Genomic DNA, 23,914 nt, shown 5'->3' on the forward strand with positions numbered 1-23,914 from the left:
AATGAATAAATAAAATTAAAATAAGTAATTCTTTAAAAAATAAATATATAGGTTTTAATATTTTTGTTGAGTTATATTCTGAGTTTTATTTTAAATAAAAAATAATTATTTCTGTAAAGTTAACATGTGCTTAAAGTTTTCCTTCTATAAATTAGATTAGGATTTACATTGTTAGCCTATGCCTATCCCCTTACCTTTTTAGACTTAAGCTGGTGATATGAGGGGGAGGGCTTTCTCCCAACTGTGTCAGTTCTCAACTGACTGCTCCATATTTACAATGGAAAGTACATCCAAATGACTAAAAGATGTTACTACTCATAAGTTAAAATTATTACTTAAATATTCTCTAGTAAATTCAACTCCTTAAGTAACTTTCTCTGTTTTCATTCAGTTCTTCTCATCATCAAATGGATTTTTTAACTGTATGCTTACATTACCTAGGAATGATTACTGTCCCTCTTAAATGTATTGAGTAGGCTTTGTTTTTAGTAAAAGTTCTGAGAGTTGAATTTGATTTTTTTTAGAGAGATTTTTGTTATAGGGTACATGCGCTTACCAGAGGGAGAGAGAGACAGACAGAGAGAGAGAGAAAGTGAGAAATCACTGCTTGGGAGGGATGGCCACTCAACAACCCCTTCTCCTCCATTCTCTTCTCAGGATTTTGGGCACACATGCACATGCACCCAGTATTTATTTGAAGTCACCTGGTTTGGGACTTGAACCATGTGGGAGCCCAGCGACAACCATTACACCATCTGCTGGTCCCTAAATTTGATTTTTTTTCATACAAATGCTATAGAGAAAAATACCTAACAATGCCTATTACTTTATGGAAATAATCATGAATATAGCAATTACTGAGTTATAAATTATGCTTTAACAGTGTAAAGCTTTCTAAAATAGAGTATTAGCAGAAATACACTAAACAAACACCATACAAATTTCTTGTTTTCAATAGTACATTAACTGTATTCAGAATGACAAAATTTACAGGTATTTCCTCAAGGCAAATCTTGAAAGGTATTTTTGAATACATTTTTTTGGTTTTGTTTTGGAAAAATTAGGGACAATCGGTTGCTTTTGAAGAAACTGGAGTTCTGGGAGTGTTTTGTTTTGTTCTGTTGTTTAGGGGGATGGCCACACTGCATTCCCTTCTCCTCCATTCTCTTCTAGGGATCTTGGGCATGCAAGCACATGCACCCAGTGTGATTTTGAAGCCACTGAGTCTAGGACTTGAACTGTGGTCAGCCATGTGGGAGTCCAGCAACATAACCATTATGCCATTGGCTGGGCCCGCAACTCTACTTCTGCTTTACTCCTTTATGTTCTGATTGCAGAATTTCCTATCAAATACAACACGATCCAGTTGTTGGCCATTCTTTTCTCTGGGGTAGAGTAGTTTTACTTTGCTTCTTGAACAGAATATGCAACTTCACCTTCTATCTTACTGTTCAGAAAGACAGTATCATCTTTTAAATTCCTAATTCAGTTCATTTTACTTAATTTTTCATTACTTCTGGCCCCGAAACTGGACTTCTGCTTTACTCCTTTATGTTCTGATTGCAGAATTTCCTATCAAATACAACACGATCCAGTTGTTGGCCATTCTTTTCTCTGGGGTAGAGTAGTTTTACTTTGCTTCTTGAACAGAATATGCAACTTCACCTTCTATCTTACTGTTCAGAAAGACAGTATCATCTTTTAAATTCCTAATTCAGTTCATTTTACTTAATTTTTCATTACTTCCATCTTGTTACTATTGCTGCTTCATAGAGAAGTATAAAGAAGCACTGACATAAGTGATTGTAATGAATGAGTTTGAGTTGAAGTCTCATCATCTAGGATCAACTCACATGGCCACAGACTTTGTACTTTGCTTTATAAGAAATCATAACTGTCACTTCAATTGCAGCTACACTAGGGCATCATTTTCCTTATATCAGCTATTGTAAAGGGTGACTATACTATTTGTCTATAAAGTAGGTAAACCGAGTTTATTAAGAGCACCAAAATATTTGCAACTTAAAATGGATACTGTTTTTTAAGAATGTTTGAAAACTGTAAATATGGTGGTACTACCACTCAAAACAGCGGTACTTAATTCTTTCTGGTCATAAACACCTGTCAGAATAACATGAAAGTCTTAGGTGTTGTCTGAAAAACATATACCCCTGCAAATACAGATTTGCAGGATTCATATACACTCTTTTCAGAAATCACTGAAACCCATCTACAGAACCACTACAGGGTCCGTGGGCCCAGATTAAGACCTCTGCTCTCCCCACAGTGAAAAGCAAAATGATGCCCCCCACAAAGATATCCATAAACTAATCCCTGGAACCTACAAATTTGTTAACATTCCTGACAAATGGGATTTAAATTTTTTAATTTACATTTTCCTTAAATGGTAATTAAGGTTGTAGTTGCAATTCAGGTTAAACCAGCTGACCTTCAGATGGGTTGATTAGATAGACAAAAATTTTATTTTCCCCCCCTTAGGTTTTTGGCATAGGGCATGTTTGCTCTCCAGAGACAGAGAAAGGGAAAGTGAGGAATCTTCCCCCAGGAGAAGACCACACCACAAGCCCTTCTCCTCTTGGGATTTTGGCCACACATGCACACATGCCTGGTATGATTTTCAAGCCCCCTGGTCCATGACTTGAACCATGGTCAGCCATGTGGGAATCCAGCACTAGAGCCACAATGCCAACTGCTGGCCCCAGATGGATACAATTAATAAATAGACTTATCAACTGGCCAGGATCCTTTGAGCCTATATTATCCAGGTGGGCCCAATCTAATCCCATTAGTTATTTAAAGCAGAGAACCTTTCCTGGCTGTGGTCAAAAGATGATATGACTATAAAAGAAGGGTTAGAAAAGAAGAGCTGCTGGCTTTTGAAGGGGACCGCAAGACAAGCATGTGGGTAGCCTCTAAGAGCTGGAAAAACAAGGAAATTGATTTTCCTCCAGGGCCTCCAGAAAGGAACACAGGCTGTTCTAACCTATACAGATGTAAGATAAGAAATTGTTGTCTTGAGACATTGATTTTGTGGTAATTTGTTATGGCAGAAATAGGAAACTAATACTACTCCCTAACCCATAGTTTATACATTTAGCTTTTAAGATTCATTCAGAATAAGCCTAAACAAGCACATTGATTCCTAAATTAAAAAAAAAAAAAAAAAAAAAAATTCAGGAAACTATAAAATTTCATTTCACAGACTTGTTTCAGTGTAGTGTTATGTCCTCTACTAAAATGAAAATCTGAAACTGAAGTTTGAAGTTATTTATTTCTTTCCTGAGAGAAACAGAGACAGAAGAACAGACCACCCACCACAGAGCCCTCATGCCTCATTCCATGCAAGTCTGAACTTGCCCAGATCATGGGCACTTGAGCACAGTGCTCAGAGAGTACTGAAGCATGAACCCAGGATCTTTCCAGTGTGCGTCTGTTCGCATGGCCATTGTACCACTGCTTGGCCCCTAGATAGATTTTTTTTTTTTAAGAATTATTTACTTTAATTTATTTATCATTATTTTTAAATTTGCTGTGGGGCACAAGAGAAAGTGAAAAAGCAAGCCACCAGGTTTGGGACTTAAACTATGGTTCGCTATGTGGGAATCCAGTGCCTTAGCCACCATGCCACCTGCTGGCCCCTAGACAGATTTTGTTTTTATAGTAAAAGGATATTGAGTCCATGTGAGAGAAGAAGAATTTTCCCCTTTTATTATTGTCTGAAATAATCAGGTTTTAAAATGTACAATATTTTGCAAAAAAAATGAATATCCACATGTCTGATAACCTATGGTTGTAATCTTCTGGATTTTCCTGAAGATTTTATAAGACCAATTTAATAAAAATGTATCTGTACAAAATGTAAGCTTTGTCATGCTTCCAGAGTTTTAAAAAAAATCCAGAGCAATCACATAAATAATTGAAAATTGTTAGTGCCTGCCATGATTTTTCCACGGCTTCAGAAATTGCAATTGCGAGGGAATGCTCTTGGTTGGCCCATCGCCTTATCTGCCTTCTCCCTCTACTTTTGTACGCATTCCCATCTCTCTTTACAATAATGAGTAATTCATAGGGATCATCTAAAATGAGCCTTGTTTGGAACTTTTAACATTTGTCATGTTTTGTGATGTAAAATAAAGATACCTCTTCCAAACTTACCTTGAAAGATATACATTTTTCTTTTTTTTTTGGAGAGGTTTTTGCTATAGGGCGCGTGTGCTCTCAAGAAAGACAGAGAGACAGAGAGAGAGAAAGAGAGAAATCACCCCTTGGGGGGATGGCCATGCAGCAATCCTTTGTCCTCCATCCTCTTCTCAGGATCTTGGACACACATGCACATGCACCCAGCGTAAGTTTAAGCCACCAGGTCCAGGACTCAAACCACGATCGATTACATGGGAGTCCAGGAACGTAGCCATTATGCCAACTGCTGGTCCCAGTTGACATTTTTCTTTGTTGACAATGTTGTGAATTTTTAAGGAAAATACTTCAAATATTACAAAATAATGCAGAGCCTTAGTTCCACCAAGCCACCTGGCATTTTGCATTTGTCCATCTTAGCCACAGGAGCTTTTGAAAATGTCACTTTATTTTTATTAGAAATTGTTTGCTACTGGGGCCAGCAGGTAGCATGGTGGCTAAATGCACTGGACTCCTGCACGGCTGACCGTGGTTCTAGTACTGGACTTGGTGGCTTGCTTTCTCACTTTCCATCTCTCTCTCGCTGTCTCTCTCTGATCAAATTGGAAAATAACAATAATAGTAATAAATAAAGTTAAATAAAATTTAATAAAAAAAGAAATTGCTTGCTACTAAAGAACATATGGAGAGGATTTTTGCCTATTTCAATAAAACGAACCTGAATATAAATGAAAGATATAAATTTCTTATAAGAAAAAGAAAATATTTAAATGTACTATATTTAAATAAAAAGTGTACTTGTCACTTTTTAAAAATAATTATTTAATTTTATTTATTTATTATGATTATGTTTCAGTTTGAACAGAAAGAGAGAGAGACAAAGGGAAAGTAAGAAAGCAAGCCACCAGGTCTGGGACTCGAACTGCTGTCAGGAATGGAGGAGTCCAGTTCCGTAACCACCATGCCACCTGCCAGCCTCCAGGGCTTATCACTTTTAAATCCATTAAGGATAGACCTCTTTGAATATATAAATCTTTGTACCTGAGAGTGGTAGGAACATACTAAGTGCTTAGTAAATACTTGTGAAATAAAAAGCCATTTACCTGCATTCATTGAATGTGTACCAATTCAAACCCATTGAACTCCTTTCAAAAGAAATATAATTAATAGTACCAGCAAGAATCTATGACTAATAAACTATGGTATTCTTTTTTAAATTGTTTTTTATTATGATTTATACATTCGATTGCTATACATCATTTAGATTGTAAAGAGACTTTACCCAGCATGATACATACCACAGACCAGCCCAGTTGAGAATACCATATATGTCATCCACAATGGGTAATAAACCATATCCCTGTCCCACTAATGTCCTACCTCTCCCTTTTCCCCCCAAATTTCTCTTCCTACACTCTTTTCTCTCCCACTCTCCTTCCACTTTGTCCCCAGTGTCTATAACAATCTTCAATGCTTCTGTGTCCTTTACTCTTTCAGTCTCTACCATAGAATGCAGACAGTTGGTATATATTAAGTGGAGACATACAATGTCTCTCTTTCCTAGCTTGGTTTGCTTCACTCAGCAATAAATCTCCCATATTCATCCACTTTCTATCAAATGCCAGGGTCTTTTTTTTATGACTGAATAGTATTCCATAGAGTATATGTGCTATACCATTTCAGTTCATTCATCTGTTTGTGGACATTTGGGTTGGTTCCATGTCTTAGCAATTGTGAATAATGCCTCAATAAATATAGATATGCAAGAGCTTTTCCAACAGAGCATTCTCCTGTCCTTTGGATAGATAGTCAAGAGTGGAATTGCTGGATCATGTGGTAGTTCTATTTGAAGTTTCTTGAGGAACCTCCATATTGTTCTCCACATTAGTTGAACTAATTTACATTCCTACCAACAATATAGGAGAGTTCCCTTATCACCGTATCCCCACCAGTACTTACCATGTTTTTTGTTTGTTTGTTTGTTTGTTTAATCTTCACCATTCTGGCTGGGGTTAGGTGGTATCTCATTGTGGTTTTGATCTGCATCTCCCTTATGAAGAGGAATGTTGAGCATTTTTTCATATGCTGTTTGGCTGTTCATATGTCTTCTTTAGAGAGTTGTTTATTCAGCTTATTTTCCCATCTTTTAATTGGGTTAATCATTTTCTTCCAGGTAAACTGCTTGAGTTCCCTGTGTATTCTGGTTATCAGTCCCTTATCTGAGGTATAGTTTACAAAAATTTCCTCCCAGTCCAAGGGTTGTCAATCCACACTAGTTACCATGTCCTTTGCTGTGGAGAAACTCCTTAATCTGATATAATCCCACTTGTCTATTTTGGAGATTTGGTATTCTTAGTAAGTGTAAAAAAGTTCTGCATGATAGTTTAGCTGGGTATAGAATTCTGGGTATAGAGTTTCTTTCTCTCTGCATGTTGAAGATTTCCCATTATCTTTTGGTGGTAATAGTGATAATGAGAAGTCTGATGCTAATTTGTCATTTCTTTATAGGATAACTTGTCTTTTCTCTCATAGTTTTTAAGAGAGTCCCTTTATCTTCAATATAACAGAATTATATTTATTTTTATCTTTCTCACTAGATATTCTCTATTCTTTTTTTCATTTCATTTCAAGGAGTCATGGCTTCTTTATTTGTCTGCGGTTATCCTTTTGGCATTATCTCTTCCATTTTTCCATTTTACTTGTTCTCTCCTTCTACATTTTAGAAATTTTGGTCTATTTTCTGTCATGTCTTTTGTCTCTTAATTTATTTCCCTTTCTTTTCTACTTTTTCATTGCTGCATTATATTCTGAATAATTTTAATCTTTCATTTGGTCAACTATCATTGTAGGGCTATATAGGCTGCTGATTAACACATATTTTGAGTTCATTTCTATTTTATGCTTTATAAATATGTTTCTCTTTTAGAGTGTGTATTTGCTCATTTCTCAAAGCTATCTATAAAATTCCCAGATCTTGCTGATAAATTCTTTGTTTTTTTGGACATGTTAATGATTTAAAGTCTCCTTCAGATTGCTTTATTATCAGTAATTCCTCAGACATGAATTCTCATATTTGTTGCATCTGCCACTTTCACAGTGGTAGGTTTGTATATCATTTATAATGTTTGTTTGAACTCTTTTCCTCCCACTGGAATCACAAGCATTCTCTAGATTATGGAAGTCTCCCATGGGATTTTTTTATATTCACCCATCATTGAGAGCTAAGGTTCTTACTAGTTCTAGGCCAGTTTTTAGTGCTGATTTTAATTTTATATTTTCAATATCACCCTAGTGGTACAAAATCAGATTCCATAAATGACACAGATTAGGTGTTCCATTTTGTCACTGGTGACTTTTGTATTTATAATAAAAAGTAGCCTGCATCTAGCCTATGTCTGCATTTGGGCTTTCCAAGTCTTAACATCCAAATTATATATTCTTTTCATTCCTGTTGTGTTCTTTTTTTTTTTCAATTTTTTTTATTGTCGTTGTTTGTTTTAAATTTATTTATTTCTTCAGAGAGAGTTGGAGTGGCCTATCCTAACAGGATCATCATGCTGTGATCCACCCCTAGTCTGAGCCAGCCTAAATCATGGGCATGGACAGACATATGTTCCGGCACATTCAAGGATGTTGCAGGACACAAACCTAGAGTACACTTGTATTACCACTGTGCCATCATCTAGCCTTGTGTGTGTCTAGTTATGTTACCACTGCATATCACCTGGCCTCTGTTTGCTTTTTAATGCAAGAAATTCAACCATTTTTATCTGTCTTCTACACACATGGTCCTGCAGATTATAACATAAGATCCTACTCCACTGGGTTGCTGAGCTTCCCTCCCACTCAGGATTATGTTACTTCTTTGTTTTTGGCACCTAGAGATTCTGCTTTTGTACTTTCAAGCACAAATACAATTTTGTCTTTGTTTGTGAAATTGTATCTGATATTACCCTTTCTGGAATGGGGTGGGGATTTTCTACCTATTCATATTATAACCACTTGTCAGAGAAATTGGAATCATATCATTAAATTTTTTTCTTGGCCCACTGTTGGTAACAATAAGCAAGGAACCTATATCTGTAAAATAAATATGATTCTGTCTATAATTCAACCAACTGCACTAAACATCTTAAAATCACGAAATAGTCTTGTAACGCAGTAGAGGTTGAAAGTAGGATTTATGAAAATTGTTTAATTATGGGAACCAGCAGTTAGCGTAATGGCTATGTCGCTGGACTCCCACGTAGTCGACCGCGGTTCGTGTCCCGGACCCGGCTTAAAACTCACGCCGGGTGCGTGCGCGTGCGTGCCCAAGATCCCGAGAGGAGAATGGAGGAGAAGGGATTGCGGCGTGACCATCCCCCCTGGGGGGTGATTTCTCGCTTTCTGTCTCTATGTCTCTCTCTGTCTGTCTGGCGAGCGCACGCGCCCTACGGTGAAAATCTCTCAAAAAAAAAATTGTTTAATTATCACATAAAAATTGTTATTTTTTATAAGTATGCCTACTCATAAAAAATTAAACAACTGAAAGCCTGTGTAATGATTTTAAAGTTTGTTTATCTGTTCCATGTGCAATAGAAGCAGAATAGAAGAAAGAGACACTGACACCTCCATCAGGGATCCAGTACTGTTATCCACCCTATCAGCCAACCATATATCATGGGCTACCATCTGTCTGTTGTACTCAGGGAACTCTCTGGACTTGAAACAGGAACCTTCCATGTGGGATTGCCTTGCAGAGTATTGCATTTTACTGATGGGTCATTGTCTGGCCCCTGCTTAATAATTTTGAGAAACATCTAACATGAATTTAACTTTTAAAATTATTTTAATTATAAAATTATTTTAAATTAAATTTTATATGTTAGATATCTGATTTTTGTGCTATCATTTATATAATCATTAATGTTTATCCTTACCTAGGATAGTAGATACCAGCATATGTTTTAGTATGCCTAATCTTAACAGTAGAAATATCATAAATTTTCATTACTTACATATCTTTAGGAAAGATTTTAAAGTAATTTTCTCCTGTATCTTCTTTTTAAAGATGTATGTTAACATTTTCTGACAATTATATTCAGTTGGAAATATGATCTATTTCATTATAAAGAGGATCAAGGAAAAGCGAGACATTCTTCTATTTGACTGAAAGTGACTATTTTTTCAGATTTAGTTTTTGCTTCTTTCCCTCTTTTCAGACATATGAAGAAAAAGTGAATCCAGATATACCAACACATACAAAGGAAGGCCAACAACCAAGTGAAGGGGGCATCTCATCTCCTCTTTACATTTCACACCCTGTAAGCCAGAAGAAGAAGAAAGTCTACCATACAGGCCAGACTACCTTTATAATTGGAAAAACACCAAAAGGAATCCGCAGGTATGTTATCTGGGACACTCAACTTTAAGGATAATTCCCAGCAGAAATATAGGTCCTCGGCCAGCCAGCTGTATGGTGGTGAAGCCAGCTGGATCCCAATTCGAGTCCTGGACCCTACAGCTTGAAAAACACACTGGGTGTATAAGCGTGCATACCTAAAATCCTGAAAGTAGAGACAGAGGAGAAGAGATTGTGGCATGACCATTCCCCTGGGAAGTACTTTCTCACTTTTTCTCTCTCTCCTTCTGGCATGCTCACATGCCTGCCCTCTGACAAACTAAATTATAAAATAAAATAAATAATAAAATAAAATAATAAAATTAAATATAAAATTAAATAAAGTTGTTAAAAAATGGTAATATAGGTACTTAGTTAGTCCAATATACAAATTATTTAAATTATAACCATACCTGGTATCTGAATAGTTCAGAAAAGTCTCAGTTGGCCTACTCTAAAAAATGAATTTCCAAATGTTTCAGATATTTTTAGAAGACTAAGTCCTGAATTGATTTTTAAAAAATCATTTTATAAGGATAACTGAAATACTTAGTGCATTTTTAGTCATTCATTTGCTGACTATTTACTAAGCACCTGATATGCACCTAGGTGTTATACCAAGTGCTGAATATACAGTTTAAAATAGGTAGACATGTGGGGCCAGTAGATGGAGTGGTGTTTAGGTACGAGACTCCCACATGGCCGACCACAGTTTGAACTCCAGACCTAGCAGCTTGAAATCTTGCCGGACATGTGTGCACATGTGCCCAAAATCTCAGAAGGAGAATGGAGAAGAAGGGATTATAGCATGGTCAGGCTCCCAAGGAGTGATTTCTTACTTTCCCTCTCCCTGTCTCTTTCCAACGAGTGCATGTGGCAAAAATCTAAAAAACATAGGCAGATGCAGAGTTTATGGTGCAGTAGGATAGGGGTTGACATCGAACCATAATATTTTAGAAAGTAAAAAAAAAAAAAAAACTTACCAAAAAATTATAAAATGATGTGTTGTAAGAAAGAAATGAACAGGCTGTCTTGACAGAGAATAATGGAATGGCGAGTTGAGGGGGAACCACCTTTCTACTGAATAGTCAGGGAAGGCCTCTCTACATAGGTAGCATTGGAGTGAGACCTGAAGGATGACCAGATAAAGAAGCAGAGAAAGGGCATCTCTGAGGAGCAGAGAGGTTTTCTGTATTCCAGGAGCTGAGAGAAGGCTGGGGGACGTAGTGCATAGAGAATGGCATGAAATGAAGATGGAGGTGGACGGGGCTGGAGCGCATAAAGCCTTGGAGACTGGGAGAGAGTGTGGATTTTACCCCAAGTGCAGTGCAAAGTTGTTGGAGAATGACATGATCTGGTGTGTTTTTAAAAGATGGTTCCAGCTTCAGTGTGGAAGAGGGCAAAGGGACAAGGGGAGACCATCAAGAATGAGGTGATGGTTCACGTAAGAGTGGTTGCCACAGGGATAGGGCCAGATGGATGCACTGAACTTGGTGACAGACTGGTCTGGGGAAAGGGGAGAACAGAATTACCTCTGACTTCCTGTCTCGAGCACCAGGGTGGATTTACTGAGTAGGGAAAATGCAGAAACAAGGTTAGAGGAAAAGACAAGAGTTCTCATAATAAATTTGGGATTCTATAGAATATCAAATAGGCAATACTCTGATATTGGGGCTCAGATATTTAAATTTGGGAGTCATCAGGGCCAGCAGGTGGCATGGTGATTACGATGCTGGACTCCCACATGGCCAACCACAGTCCGAGCGCTGGACCTGGTAGCTTGCTTTCTCACTTTCCTGCTCTCTCTCTCTCGCTTGCTCTCTCTCATCAAATTAAATAACAATAATAATAAATAAAATTAAATACATAATTCATTTTTTTTAAATGTGTGAGTCATCAGCATAGAGATTATAACTTTTTTAGGGCCATCGGACTATGCATCAGCCAAGTAGGACACAGAGAGGAAGGGGAAGCCCCAGGAACCTGGAGGAGGCAGCACCTCCCGAAGGAGGTGTCGGCAGTGGCCTACAGTGGGAGAGGCAGTGTAGGGTCATCAAACCTAAGAGAAATGAGAGCTTAAAAAAGGAAACAGTCCTTAAGTTTATCAAATGCTACAGAGAACCAACAGCAGATAAAGTAGGAAAGTGCCTCCTGGCGTAAGTGGCAAGAAGCTCATTGGCCACTTTGGCATGCGCAGTCCGAGAGGATCCGTGAGCAGCTACTGGGTGAGATGGGTCAGCGGTGAATGGGGACTCTAGAACAGCTCTTTGAGTTCTGATGTGAAAAGTGATGGTAGCTGGAGGGCACTGAGGGGATGAGAGGTTGTCCTATAGTTGGGCAGTGTTAGAACCTGTCTGTATACTGAGAAAAAGACTTAGGGGGTGGCACCAGCAGTTGGCATAATGGCCATGTCACTGGACTCCCACGTAGTCAACCAAGGTTTGAGTCCCGGAACCAGTGGCTTAAACTCACACCGGGTGTGTGTGCATGCATGCCCAAGATCCTAAGAGGAGAATGGAGGAGAAAGGACAGTGATGTGGCCATCTCCCCTTGAGGGGGGTGATTTCTCACTTTCTGTCTCTCTGTCTCTCTCTCTCTTTCTGGAAAGCGCACACGCCCTATAGTTAAAACCTCTCCAGAAAAAAAAAAAAAAACTTAAGGGAAAAAAGAAGTCATGCCAGAAGGGTGGTGAGATGAAGAGTGAAGCTAGAGCCAGGAGAGTACAGTATCCAGAACACAGGCCAGGGTCTGGGCTTAGAGAGGCATGGAGGGACAAACACAGGCACAAATATGGTGACATTTCCTCAATGAACTGAGAATTAAAGCCATCAGTTCAGAAGGAGAGTGATTGAAGGACGAGCAGTTAAGAAGCCAGTCATATAGAAAGTGAGAAGGTAGGTTTAGTGGGACTATACTTCTTGGGCGATGTGAACTCTCTGAGCATAATCTTGGTAAAACCACTGGTCCAGTTGTGCAGATTTTACTCAGTGAGCCCCAGTTGCTCTGTGGTAGACACAGAGCAGGGAGATGGCTGGGTTTTCCCAGAGGCTAGAGTGGAGGGAGAGAGCTGCAGGAAGCAGAAGGAGTGTTTGTGGAGTTGGACAGAAGCTGGATGAGACAGAAGCCGATGGACAGCAAGCAAGTCTGGGAGCCAGGAGTGGGGTTTGGATCTTGCAGCCTTGCTGTTGTGGCGGTAGGTGAGCAGGGGAACTACAGAGGACTGAGTTCAGGGATTTATTTGAGGGCTGCACAGCTGTTGTGATTACAATGGCGGAATACAACCTTGAGAGTAGGGGGACCAGCAGTTAGCATGATGGCTATGTCGCTGGACTCCCACGTAGTCGACCGCGGTTCGCGTCCCAGACCCGGTGGCTTAAAACTCACACCGGGCACATGTGCGTGAGTGCCCAAGATCCCGAGAGGAGAATGGAGGAGAAGGGATTGTGGCGTGGCCATCCCCCCCGGGGGGGGGTGATTTCTCGCTTTCTGTCTCTCTATCTCTCTCTGTCTTTCTGGAGAGCACACACGCCCTATAGCAAAACCACCCCACCCCCCCAAAAAAAAGAACGTGCTTCTTGGAGCTAGCAGGTGATGTAGTGGTTAAGGTGCTAGACTCCCACATGGCCAACCATGGCTTGAGTCCCAGACCTGGAGGCTTACTTTCTCATTTTTCCCTCTCTATCTCTGTCTCTCTCTGGTGAGCACATGTGCCTACAGCAAATTTTAATTAATTAACTAATTTTTAAATAAAGAACATGCATAATTATTATTTCCAACAAGAACTGGCAATTTCCAGGACAAAAATATGGAAGCTTGTGTTCCTGTTATTGATATTCTGTGGGGATGTGGGGATGAGCATGGTGTTGGCCAGGTGTGTATGCGCCTAGATTTGGAAGCCTTAACCAGGCAGCCTAGTGAGAGTGAGGAGCCTAGTGCTCATCCAGTCCCCACAAGTCACAAGCATGCACTACGGACTGATGCTAAAGTTAAAGGAAACCTCAACTTCGTATAACCTGTTATAGGGGCACGAATAAAAGTGGCACCAAAGCCCCCACTTACGTACATTAAAAGTCAATCATTATTTTACACTAAGGCTTCTCTGTTGGCAAAGGATAAAATGCAGACTTCAAAACTTGGCACACACACCCCTGGTAGCTTTCGATCTCCTCCTCGGCAGCTTCCCCAGGCCCTCTGCACCAGGTGCTCTCAGAACTGGGCCCTGCGTGCCCTCTCACCAGGGAAGGCTTCTTCACTCATGTTCATCTGACTGACCCACCTTGCCCACCACCAATCACTAGCCCAGGTACCCTCTGTGAGCACCATGGAGTCCTCCATCGTGGGATTTATCACTCCATTCTAGTTTGATTTTCATGCTTTTGTTCTCCCCAGCTAAACTGTAAACTCCTTAAAAGTAGAGATCTGAGTCTTACTGACAGTCATATAGTCCCTACCATAGTACCTGGTATAAAAGGGTAAGTACTGGGACCAGCAGATGGCATAATGGCTGTGTTGCTGGACTCCCATGTAGTTGACTGCAGTTCAAATCCCAGACCCAGTGGCTTAAACTCACGCCAGGCACTTGTGCATGTGTGCCCAAGATTCTGAGAGGAGAATGGAAGAGAAGGGATTGCGGCATGGCCATCCCCCCTGGGGGGTGATTTCTCGCTTTCTATCTCTCTGTCTCTATCTCTCTGGCAAATACACCCACCCTGTAGCAAAAACCTCTCCAAAAAAAAAAAAAAAAGAGTAAGTATTTGTCAAATAGACAAGTGAATTGTTTTTAAATATATTTTTAAAATAAAATATAATCCTAAGTGAATATTTTTTTAAAATAAACCATAATTCTAAAATATAGGGACTTTTAGTCCTGTGCTACAGTGCCATCTATGGCTTTTGTTTTAAAAATATGGTGACATTTTCACTTATGGATTCTGGGCTCTCCTGATACATGGCCCAACACAAGCTAAGCAGTGCCCTCTGGCTTAGTCTATTGGGGCTTCCAGAACAAAACACCACAGACTGGGTCACTTAGACAGCAGAAATGGATTTCTCACAGTTTTGGAGGCTAGAAGGCCGAGATCAAGGTGCTAACTGGCGAGTGCCCGCTTCCTGGCTTATAGTTGGCCACGCCTCACATGACAAAGGGGAGGAAAGGACTGAGAGGAGACTGTTTTAGCTGTCTGGTGTCTCTCTGTATAAAGACACCAACTCTATTGGAATACGGCCCACCCTTATGATATCATTTAACCTTGGGACCAGCAGTTAGCGTAATGATATCTTTTAACCTTAATTATCCCTTATAAAAGCACTATCTCCAAATACTGTCACGGTGGGGATTAGGGTTTTAACATGATTTTGTCGGGGATACAGTGCAGTCCATAATAACCTCGCTTGGGGAAAGGAGCAGAGTCTGTTGCCCAGAGTCCCTAAATAATCTTTCTGCCCCATCTTCCCAGGGTTTCAGAAGGTCCATTCCTTCATCTCTACAATATACATATACATAAAACAGACTGCATGAGTGTTGTACTAAGAATGCAATTCACTTCCTCAAATAGTGTCTCACGTCTTAGTTTCCTTGGTTAAACTGATACTGGACCAGTTGGGGGGAAAAGAATCTAGACAACAGTTTAGGTCTTTCTCTTAGATTCATCAAAAAGTCTTGTGAGAGCCAGTCAGTGACTTGGTGGTTCAAGTGGCTGGATCCCACATGGCTGACTGTGTGGTCTGAGGCCCAGACTCAGCAGCTTGAAAAACATACCAGGTGCATGTGTGGCCATATCCAAAATCCCAAGAGGAGAATAGAAAAGAAGGGGTTGCATGTGCACTTTTGGGGTGCTTTCTCACTTTCTCTGTCTCTCTCTTTATCTCTCTCTCTCCCTGGTGACCACACATGACCCATAGAAAGAAAAAAAACGTCTTGTAAGTTTCTATGTTATATTTGTAGAAGAAGGAGAAAAAGGAGAGAAAAGGGGAATACAAATTTTGGTCTTAATTTTCCAGAATTTTCTATTTTTTATTCATTAAAACCCTTCTTTGACACTTTTATTTCATAGGACTTGAATGCAGTATAGATTTTCAACTACAGATTATGTAAATTATGATTCTCATGTCAGTCATAAACTGGCTTACTGGAGAAGTAGCATGCTGGGATCTCGTAATTTCCAGGAAATACCTAATAATATAAATCAAAATAACTTAAGGGGCTGATGATTTCATGAGTTAAAATATTTTTTTCATTAACATAAGGAACGAAGCAACAGTTCACTAGAATACATTGCATTTTCATCATGGGGTTAAGCAGATTTATATTAAACAGACAAGGTGACCTTGCTTTGTCCCCACATTTTCTATCACTGATAATGAGTTCTTAAAAATAAAACTAACTACTGGTTTCATTCATTAAATCTTTAGAAAACAATTTGAAGAAATGGCCTCCTACTTTCATTTTTCTACTATAAAGGAATTTGCTAAACATATAACAAATGCCACATCAGAAGAACGACAGAAAATGCTGAGAGACTTTTATGCTTCTCAGCACCCAGAAGTAAAAGAATTTTTTGTGAATTCTCCTTCCAAGTGTATCAACTCTGCGTATGAGGAAGGAGAAAGAGTCGGAAATAAATCTGAGCAAAAAGAATCTCTTAGCAAAGCAAGGCTGTCGGGTTCTGAAACTCGGTCATTGGAAGAATCTACCAACAAAATTTCTGAGATTTACAACCCACCTATGTGTAAAGGAAAATCAATGAAGTGTCAAAATTATTTTTCCTGTAGCGAAGAGTCACTTTCTGGTTGTGGGAAAACTAAGAAGTTACCTACTAGCTCTAGTCGAGAGATTGGCAGTGGAGAAAATGACCAGGCACCCAGTGATACTGTAGCTTTCCAGTCGCTGAACAGCAAGTCTGAAGTGTATGAGAGGAATTTAGAAGATACCCTGGAAGATCATTGGGCCCTCACCAGAACAGGTGTTTCAACAAATGCACCCTTTTCCAAACTGGACAACAAAAAGACAAAAAATCCAGCTTTAGAAAATTCTTCTATAGAAGGATTACTTGGTGACACTTCTATTCTTGATGACCTCTTTCAAAGTCACAGGAAAAGTCCCACACAACTGCCAAAGAAGGTTCTGCCAGGACCCTCAGAAAAAGCAAAACAGAGACCAAAAGATTTCTGGGACATCTTGAATGAGCAGAATGATGACAGTCTTAGTAAACTTACAGACTTGGCAGTGATAGAGACCCTGTGTGATAGAGCCCCCCTTGCCGCATCCTCCAAAAAGAAAGAAGAGCTAGAAACTTCTCTTTGGAAATCAAATGAGAAATTTTTGTGGAAAAAATTTGACTCAGGTGATACAGATGAGAATACAACTGCTACAGAGTGATACGTAAATATGTAATGAATTCCACCAGCGAACTGCTGCCATCGTCCACAGCACCATATTCCACACCAATCATGTTATCTTGAACACCGCCATCCACGTACATTTTCATTAAATTCTTGCCTTAGGGTTTTTTTAAGTATCAAATGTTACCATGGATTGATTGATATTTGATTTGATCTTTTAAAAACTATGATTGTATTACAGTACAAACCTCTATTATGAAATGGAAAATATTCTAGACTTGTTATCAGGAGCCCTGGGGAACCTCCCTGACGGTGTCATTGTGTGACCTTAGTAAGTCACTCGCTATGTTTGTAGGATGGAAAATGAAGCTTGGCTCACTCTTCAGGTTCTAGTTATCACAGGCCCAGTCACCCCGACTCCCAAACTAGGTGAACATTGGCATGCTTCTTTCTTACTAACATTTAGAAAATTACTAAGTAATTTCCTTTTCCCTCAATATCATGTTCTATTATTTTAGATTAAAATCATAACTAGTATTAAACATATGGCATTGTGTTAAAATGGCAATTTTACAACTCCAAATCAAAAGGGTTGACTATCTGAGATATGATGCTAAAGTAGTGTAGTTACCATTAGTCACAGATACCGATGCCTCAACTTTTATATAACTATTATAACTTAGTCCATATAAATAAAGTGTTTTATATAGCACCTTCCTTAAGTATAAAGAAATGAGCGAACATTTTATTTTATTTGAAACCGTTATATTCGGTCGGATTTCATTCATATGATTTTATTCCAATTGGAATATGCTCATCATTGAATTAATTTATTTAAAAACATTTGCTCAGCCCCTACGTTCTGTGCTAGGAGCTCAAGCTGTACAAGGAGGCCTGGCTATTCGTAAAGAAGGGAGGTCACCCCTGTACAAAATCAGGTCTGTGAAGTCCCGGGCATCATGCCTGGCCCATGGTAGGCAGGGTCTAGGCTTCTGCTGACCTACATCCAGGGCTGTGGTAGGAGGACTGTCCATCCAGAAAAATGGTGGCCGTAAGCCAGGAGCAGGTTGTGCTCTGAGATCAGAGCCCAACTGTGATGAGGAGAGGGGGCTTGGGAGGACCCAGGATGTGGAGCCACTGCTCAGAAGTAAGAAAAAGCAAAACCAAAAATAATTGTAACATCTTAGGAGACTGAATGAGTGTATGTGTGTGTGTGTGTGTGTGTGTGTGGTATAGATATATACACATGTATACATACATATACATATATACACACATATATACATATACATACACACACATGTGTATATATTGGGTTGTTGGAAAAGTAATGATGCATTTTTGCATAGAAAAATAAACCATGACTTTTCCAATGATCTTATTATTTGAACTTGCAATCATCATCAGAGAGAGAGAAAATGAGCACACAGTCTGCCAGACCTAAGACTCAAACCATGGTCATCTATGTGGGAGTCCAGCGACCAACCATCATACACCTGCTGACCCCTATCATGTTTTTTCAAGGCTTTGCTGTAGGGTGGGTGGTTAAGGGAGCCAGACTTTACATGGCCAACCATGGTTCAGATTCCAACCCCAGGGGCTTGAAAAACACGCTGGGTACATGTGCATGCCCCAAATTCCAACAGGATGGAGAAATGGAGAAGGGACTATGGCTTGACCACACCCCTCTGGGAGTGCTTTCTGCCTGTCTGTCTGTCTCTGGTGTATACCTGTCCCATGTTAATTAAAAAAAAAAAAAAAAAATTCAATGTACCTGGTTTAAATTCTGAAATTACCCTTTCTTTGTGGTGTTAAAATCTAGCCCTCTTTTTAATGAAATGATGATAGATCACAGTATTTAGTCTTGTTCATTGTCCTTCTGTGATATAGAAGTTGGTAACCTTCCTTATGTCAGTCCCAACAGTTATATTTGACACTTACTGTCCAATAAAATCCAAAAGAATCGCAATGGCCACCTACCTTCAGGGTCATTTTTTACATATAAGGCACTTGATTGCTGTAGGTCACTATGCCCCAAGTCTAGTTAACGGTGGATTCAGGAGTCTCAGGACTCCCAAGGATATCGCTGAAACTGTGAGACCCACAGAGGCACGCACACCTGCACAGGGCCAAGAGCGTAGACTGCCCATTGGCCTCCTTGCTGCCTTCCCGGCACCGTCACTCATGTGACTCTGTTTCTGGTTCTCACACCGTTTTTGCAAAGCGTCCTCACCCAGTGCTTCTGGGGGACCTTGCAGGAATGACTCTTCCCCTGTGCAAGGGAGTCTGGGGAAGAGAACATGGTGTTTGTGGGAGGTAGGAAGAAAACAGCTCACATTTTCTTCATTAAAGGGCAACCCCATGTGAACCATCTTGCCTCTTAGGGTCTTTGCACAGAAAAACGGCTCTTCTGGTGTTTACTCCCTGCCCCTAGAAGGGAAGCTTCAGAGTCACCCTTCTTCCAAAATCCAAGGTTGTGTGATTCGCAGCCCTCCAGGATGGTGGGTCGGAGCCACCGGCAGACTTTGAAACACAGATGCCCAGGTCCCTTCCCAGAGCTACTGGGTGACGGGGTTCAGCACATGCTTTGTGTTAAATTTTGTGGTAGTGCTAATGTGCTAATGCTTTGAGGTTTGTCACTGGACAGGACTCACCTGCCTGACCCCTGGCTGGGTCTTTTTGGTCATCGAGAAAGTCATGACCTTTTTTTAAAAAAAAAAATAATTATTATTATTTACTTAATTTTATTTATTCATTCATTCATTTCTTTTCATTTTACCAGAGAGAGACACACACAGAGAGAGAGAGAAAGAGGGAAAGTGAGAAAGCAAGCCACCTGGTCCAGGACTCAAACCGTGGTCGGCCATGTGGGAGTGTCTAGCACCTTAACCACCACACCACCTCCTGGCCCCAATGGCATATTTTTTGTGCAAAAATGCATCATGGTTTTCTCAGAGATCCAATATTTCCATGGAGCGCCCTCATCTTCCTCCACCCACCCTCAGACTTGTGTGAAGCCAGTGGCCACATGGCTGAGCTCTTGATGGAGCCCACTCTGTGCTTTGTCTTTAGACCCCAAAGTTGCTGTTAATGTTCCTGCAAAAATATCCGCACGTTTACACACCCATGTTCATAGTGGCATTCTTCACAAGAGCTCAGACATGGAAGCAAGCCAAGTGTCCCTTGACGGATGAATGGATAAACAAGATACACAGGCACACACACACAGTGGAATATTAATTGGCCTTCACTAGAAAAGAAGCTCCAGCATGCTACAGTGTGGATGATGAACCTTGAGGACTTTATGCAAAGTGAAATAAGCCAGACACAGAAGGACACAGTGTGTGATTCCCCTGGTGAGAGGTACCTAGAGGAGTGAGATTAATAAAGACAGTAGAAAGGTAGTTGCCAGGGGCAGGAGGGAGAGGCAGTCAGGGGTTGAATAGCTGCATAGTATCAGTTTGCAAGATGAGAAGAATTCTGGTGGTGGGTAGTAGTGATGGTTGGACAGCATTATGGATGTATTTAATTCCACTGAACTGTGCATTTAAAAGTGATTAAGGGACCAGCAGTTAGCGTAATGGCTATGTCGCTGGACTCCCACGTAGTTGACTATGATTCGAGTCCTGGACCCGGCGGCTTAAACTCACTCCGGGTGCGTGTGCGTGCGTTCCCAAGATCCCGAGAGGAGAATGGAGGAGAAGGGATTGCGGCGTTGCCATCCCCCCTGGGGAGTGATTTCTAGCTTTCTGTCTCTGTCTCTCTCTGTCTGTATGGCAAGTGCACACGCCCTATAGCAAAAAAAAAAAAAAAAGTGGTTAAGATGTGGGACCAGTTGATGGCATAATGGTTATTTCACTGGACTCCCACATAGTTAACCGCAGTTCGAGTCCCAGACCTAGTGACTCAAAACTCATGCCAAGCATGTGTGCATGCCCGAAAGAGGAGAATGGAGGAGAAGGAATTGTGGCGTGACCATCCCCCTGGCGGGGGGGAGGGGGGGAGGCAGAGGATTTCTCACTTTCTGTTTCTCTGGCATGCACACACACCCTATAGCAAAAATCTCTCTTAAAAAAAAAGTTAAGATGGTAAATTTATAGTTACATATTTTATATTTTTTTAAATGAAAGAAAAGGGTCTGTCCAAAAACACACCTCACCAAAATGTGTTACATATCAAATTTTAGCATGTGAGGTCATTGATCTATTTGAAATTAATTTATATACAAATGTGAAATTGTAATATAAATTGGTTTTGTTTTTTTTTTTTTTTTTTACATCATGGCTCCATATAAAATTTAATTTGGAAACATTGTTTCCCTGATTTAAAAAACCTGGGGGACCAGCAGGTGGTGTGGAGGTTAAGGCAGCTGGATCCCACATGGCTCACTGTGTGGTTCAAGTCCCAGACCCAGCTGCTTGAAAAATGTGTCAGGCTTGTGTCCATGTGTGCCCAAAATCCTGAGAGGAGACTGGGAGAGAATTTCAGTGTGGCCATCCTCTCCGGAGGGTGATTTCTCACTTTTCCTCTCTCTGTCTCTGTTTCCCTTTGTTGAACACACACACCCTATAGCAAACTTTAAAAAAAAAAATTATTTTGGAAAAATCCTACACATCAGCTTTTTATTTTCTGATTCTGCTTTGTCTATATGTATTTTATTCACTCTGCAGCAGATTAACAAATGATGATTATATTTATTCCCTGAATTCCTAAATGTAAGACCAGTCTTAGTTATAGGAATCCGATACCTTTCTATCACTGACACAGATATACCCAGTTGGCATTCTTGCTGTCTACTGCTCTCTGTAGACAAAATGCAAGAATGCCTTTTTTCTTTTTATTTTTTTATGAGAAGTTTTTGCTATAGGGTGTGTGCACTCACTGGAGAGACAAAGACAGAGAGACACAAAATGAGAAAGCACCCCCCAGGGGGTGATGGCCACACCACAATCCCTTCTCCTCCATTCCTGTCTCAGGATTCTGGGCACACACACACATGCACCCAGCGTGAGTTTTGAACTGCCTGGTCTGGGACTCAAACCATGATCGACTACATGGGAGTTCAGTGATGTAACCATTATGCTATCTGCTGGTCCCTAGAATGCCATTTTGGATAGCCAAATGCCCCCCCTAGGTTTCGTTGAAAGAATAACTGACATTTTATACTGATTTGGTTTATCTGATAGGCAGGAAAATGTTTGCATCTCTAAATTTCTTATTGGCTCTAAGTCCTCTTGTCAAATTAGAATATGAATTAGTACCCCCCATACGTCTTTTAACTTTGTTTTTTGTTTGTTTGTTTTTGTTTTTGTTTTTGTAAAATGGGACATGCTTCTGGACTGAGCTACTTAGTGTATTTTTTCCCCACTTTTCTAATGACCATAAAAGCATTGGTAGGAATAACAAAGAACTAATTTTTTTTTTTTTTGGAGAGGTTTTTGTTATAGGGTGCATGCTCACCAGACAGAGAGACAGAAAGAAATCACCCCCCCAGGGGGATGGCCACACCACAATCCCTTCTCCCCCACTCTCCTCTTGGGATCTTGGGCACGCACGGACACGCGCCCAGCATGAGTTTTAAGCCACCGGGTCCAGGACTTGAACTGTAGTAGACTACATGGGAGTCCAGCGACATAGCCATTAGGCTAACTGCTGTTCTCAAAGATACTAATTTTTCAAAACAGCGATGCCAGTATTCACTACAGGAGGACTGCCGGCTCAGACTAGAGCTGGCCCCTCTGCCCCTCTACCCCTCTGCCCTCTGCCCCACAGGCATCCTTCCTGCGACTCTATTCCCTTGCCTCTCTCCCCAGCAGTACCCACCGCACTCTCCAGTCACCGGCGCCCTAAGTAGCCCTCAGACTGCTGGCCAAGCCCCAGCTCCTCCCAGCCAGCAGCGTGCTCACCCATCTCAATGGTGCCCCAAGGCCTTGGCCACCGCTCTAGTCCTCCGTGGGCTCTCTCCCGCCCTCCCCAGGCTACCTCTAACCTTCACCCTGTCGGGACCTCTGTACTCCCAGCGCCCTTTGAGTAGATACCCTCCTACTCCTCACGTGGGAAATGCTTTCAGCAGAGTCCAGGTGGCAAGACCACTGACAGATGTACCTGGAATACCCCAGGGCCCGGTCACCTGGCAGCACACCCCCAGACAGCAATTCGCTGATTTAGGAAAGGCTAACCCGACCCCTGGAGCCCTGGCAAAGGTGCGGTTCCTTCTAGTCGTGGTGCCTGGCCTGCGGCAAGACCCAGAAAGACACCTCGGGAGTGAGCAACGCGCTGGGAACATTGGGGTGAACGAGCACGTCTTAGGGGGCTCTGGAGTGGCCCTTGGGCGACCAGACCCAGCAAAGAAGCCAGCCGCAAAAGACTGGCGCCCTCCCGATGGCAGAAACGTGGAAGGCTTGGGACTACCAGATGGCCTAATGGCTACTTTGCTGCACTTCCACGTAGTTGACGGTGGTTCAAGTCCCAGACCAAGCGGCTTAAACTCAGGTCAGGAGTGTATGTGTGCCCAAGATCCCAAGAGAAAAATGGAGAAGGGATTGCAGCATGGCCACTTTGGGGTGGGGAGGGGTGGTGACTTCTCGTTTTCTGTCTGTCTCTCTGGCAAGCATATGTGCCCTCTAGCAAAAATTTCTTTAAAAAAACAGAACATGGAAGCCTTTTACAGAGTTCAAAAAAAAAAATAATAATCTAGGATGGAGTGAACAGAAAGGGCCACCCCACAAATGGTGGGGAGGGCGAGGTGACCACGCCCCAAATAATGGGACGTCAATACACCCCTTTTCCCAGTCTTCTTTGGCTTCTAAAACTCCAAATGCGCAGGACAGCAAGCCTTTTAGGACGTGAGCCTCACATAAAACAGCTTTTCACCATTTAACCTCCAAGACAGGCGCGAGGCGAAGGTGGGGCGGAGCCGGGGCAGAAGAAAGGCGGGAGCGTCACCCCAGGAGCCGCGTGGGGTCCTTTGGCCAGAACTCCGACGCCCCGGGGGTTCGGGCAGCGCTGTACGGAGATGGCCAGCAGCGAGCC

At 41.2% G+C, this 23,914-nt stretch overlaps 1 protein-coding gene across 4 annotated transcripts in view; it reads left to right on the plus strand.

The window, feature by feature from the left end:
- The window catches only part of ERCC6L2 (ERCC excision repair 6 like 2), a 175,365-nt gene that overhangs the window by 145,953 nt on the left and 5,498 nt on the right, over positions 1 to 23,914 (plus strand). For 3 of the 4 annotated variants that reach the window (XM_006167823.3, XM_027768001.1, XM_006167824.3), the window contains 2 exons: positions 9,363 to 9,544; positions 15,953 to 17,424. In XM_006167823.3, coding sequence (XP_006167885.1) covers positions 9,363 to 9,544; positions 15,953 to 16,919 — 1,149 coding nt within the window. In that variant the 3' untranslated portion in view covers positions 16,920 to 17,424. Of the gene's footprint in view, positions 1 to 9,362; positions 9,545 to 15,952; positions 17,425 to 23,914 lie in introns of those variants that run through there. The other variant, XM_027768002.1, reaches the window with a different exon arrangement.

This window comes from Tupaia chinensis, unplaced genomic scaffold, assembly GCF_000334495.1.
Source record: "Tupaia chinensis unplaced genomic scaffold, TupChi_1.0 Scaffold145148_1, whole genome shotgun sequence".
Taxonomy (NCBI): domain Eukaryota; kingdom Metazoa; phylum Chordata; class Mammalia; order Scandentia; family Tupaiidae; genus Tupaia; species Tupaia belangeri.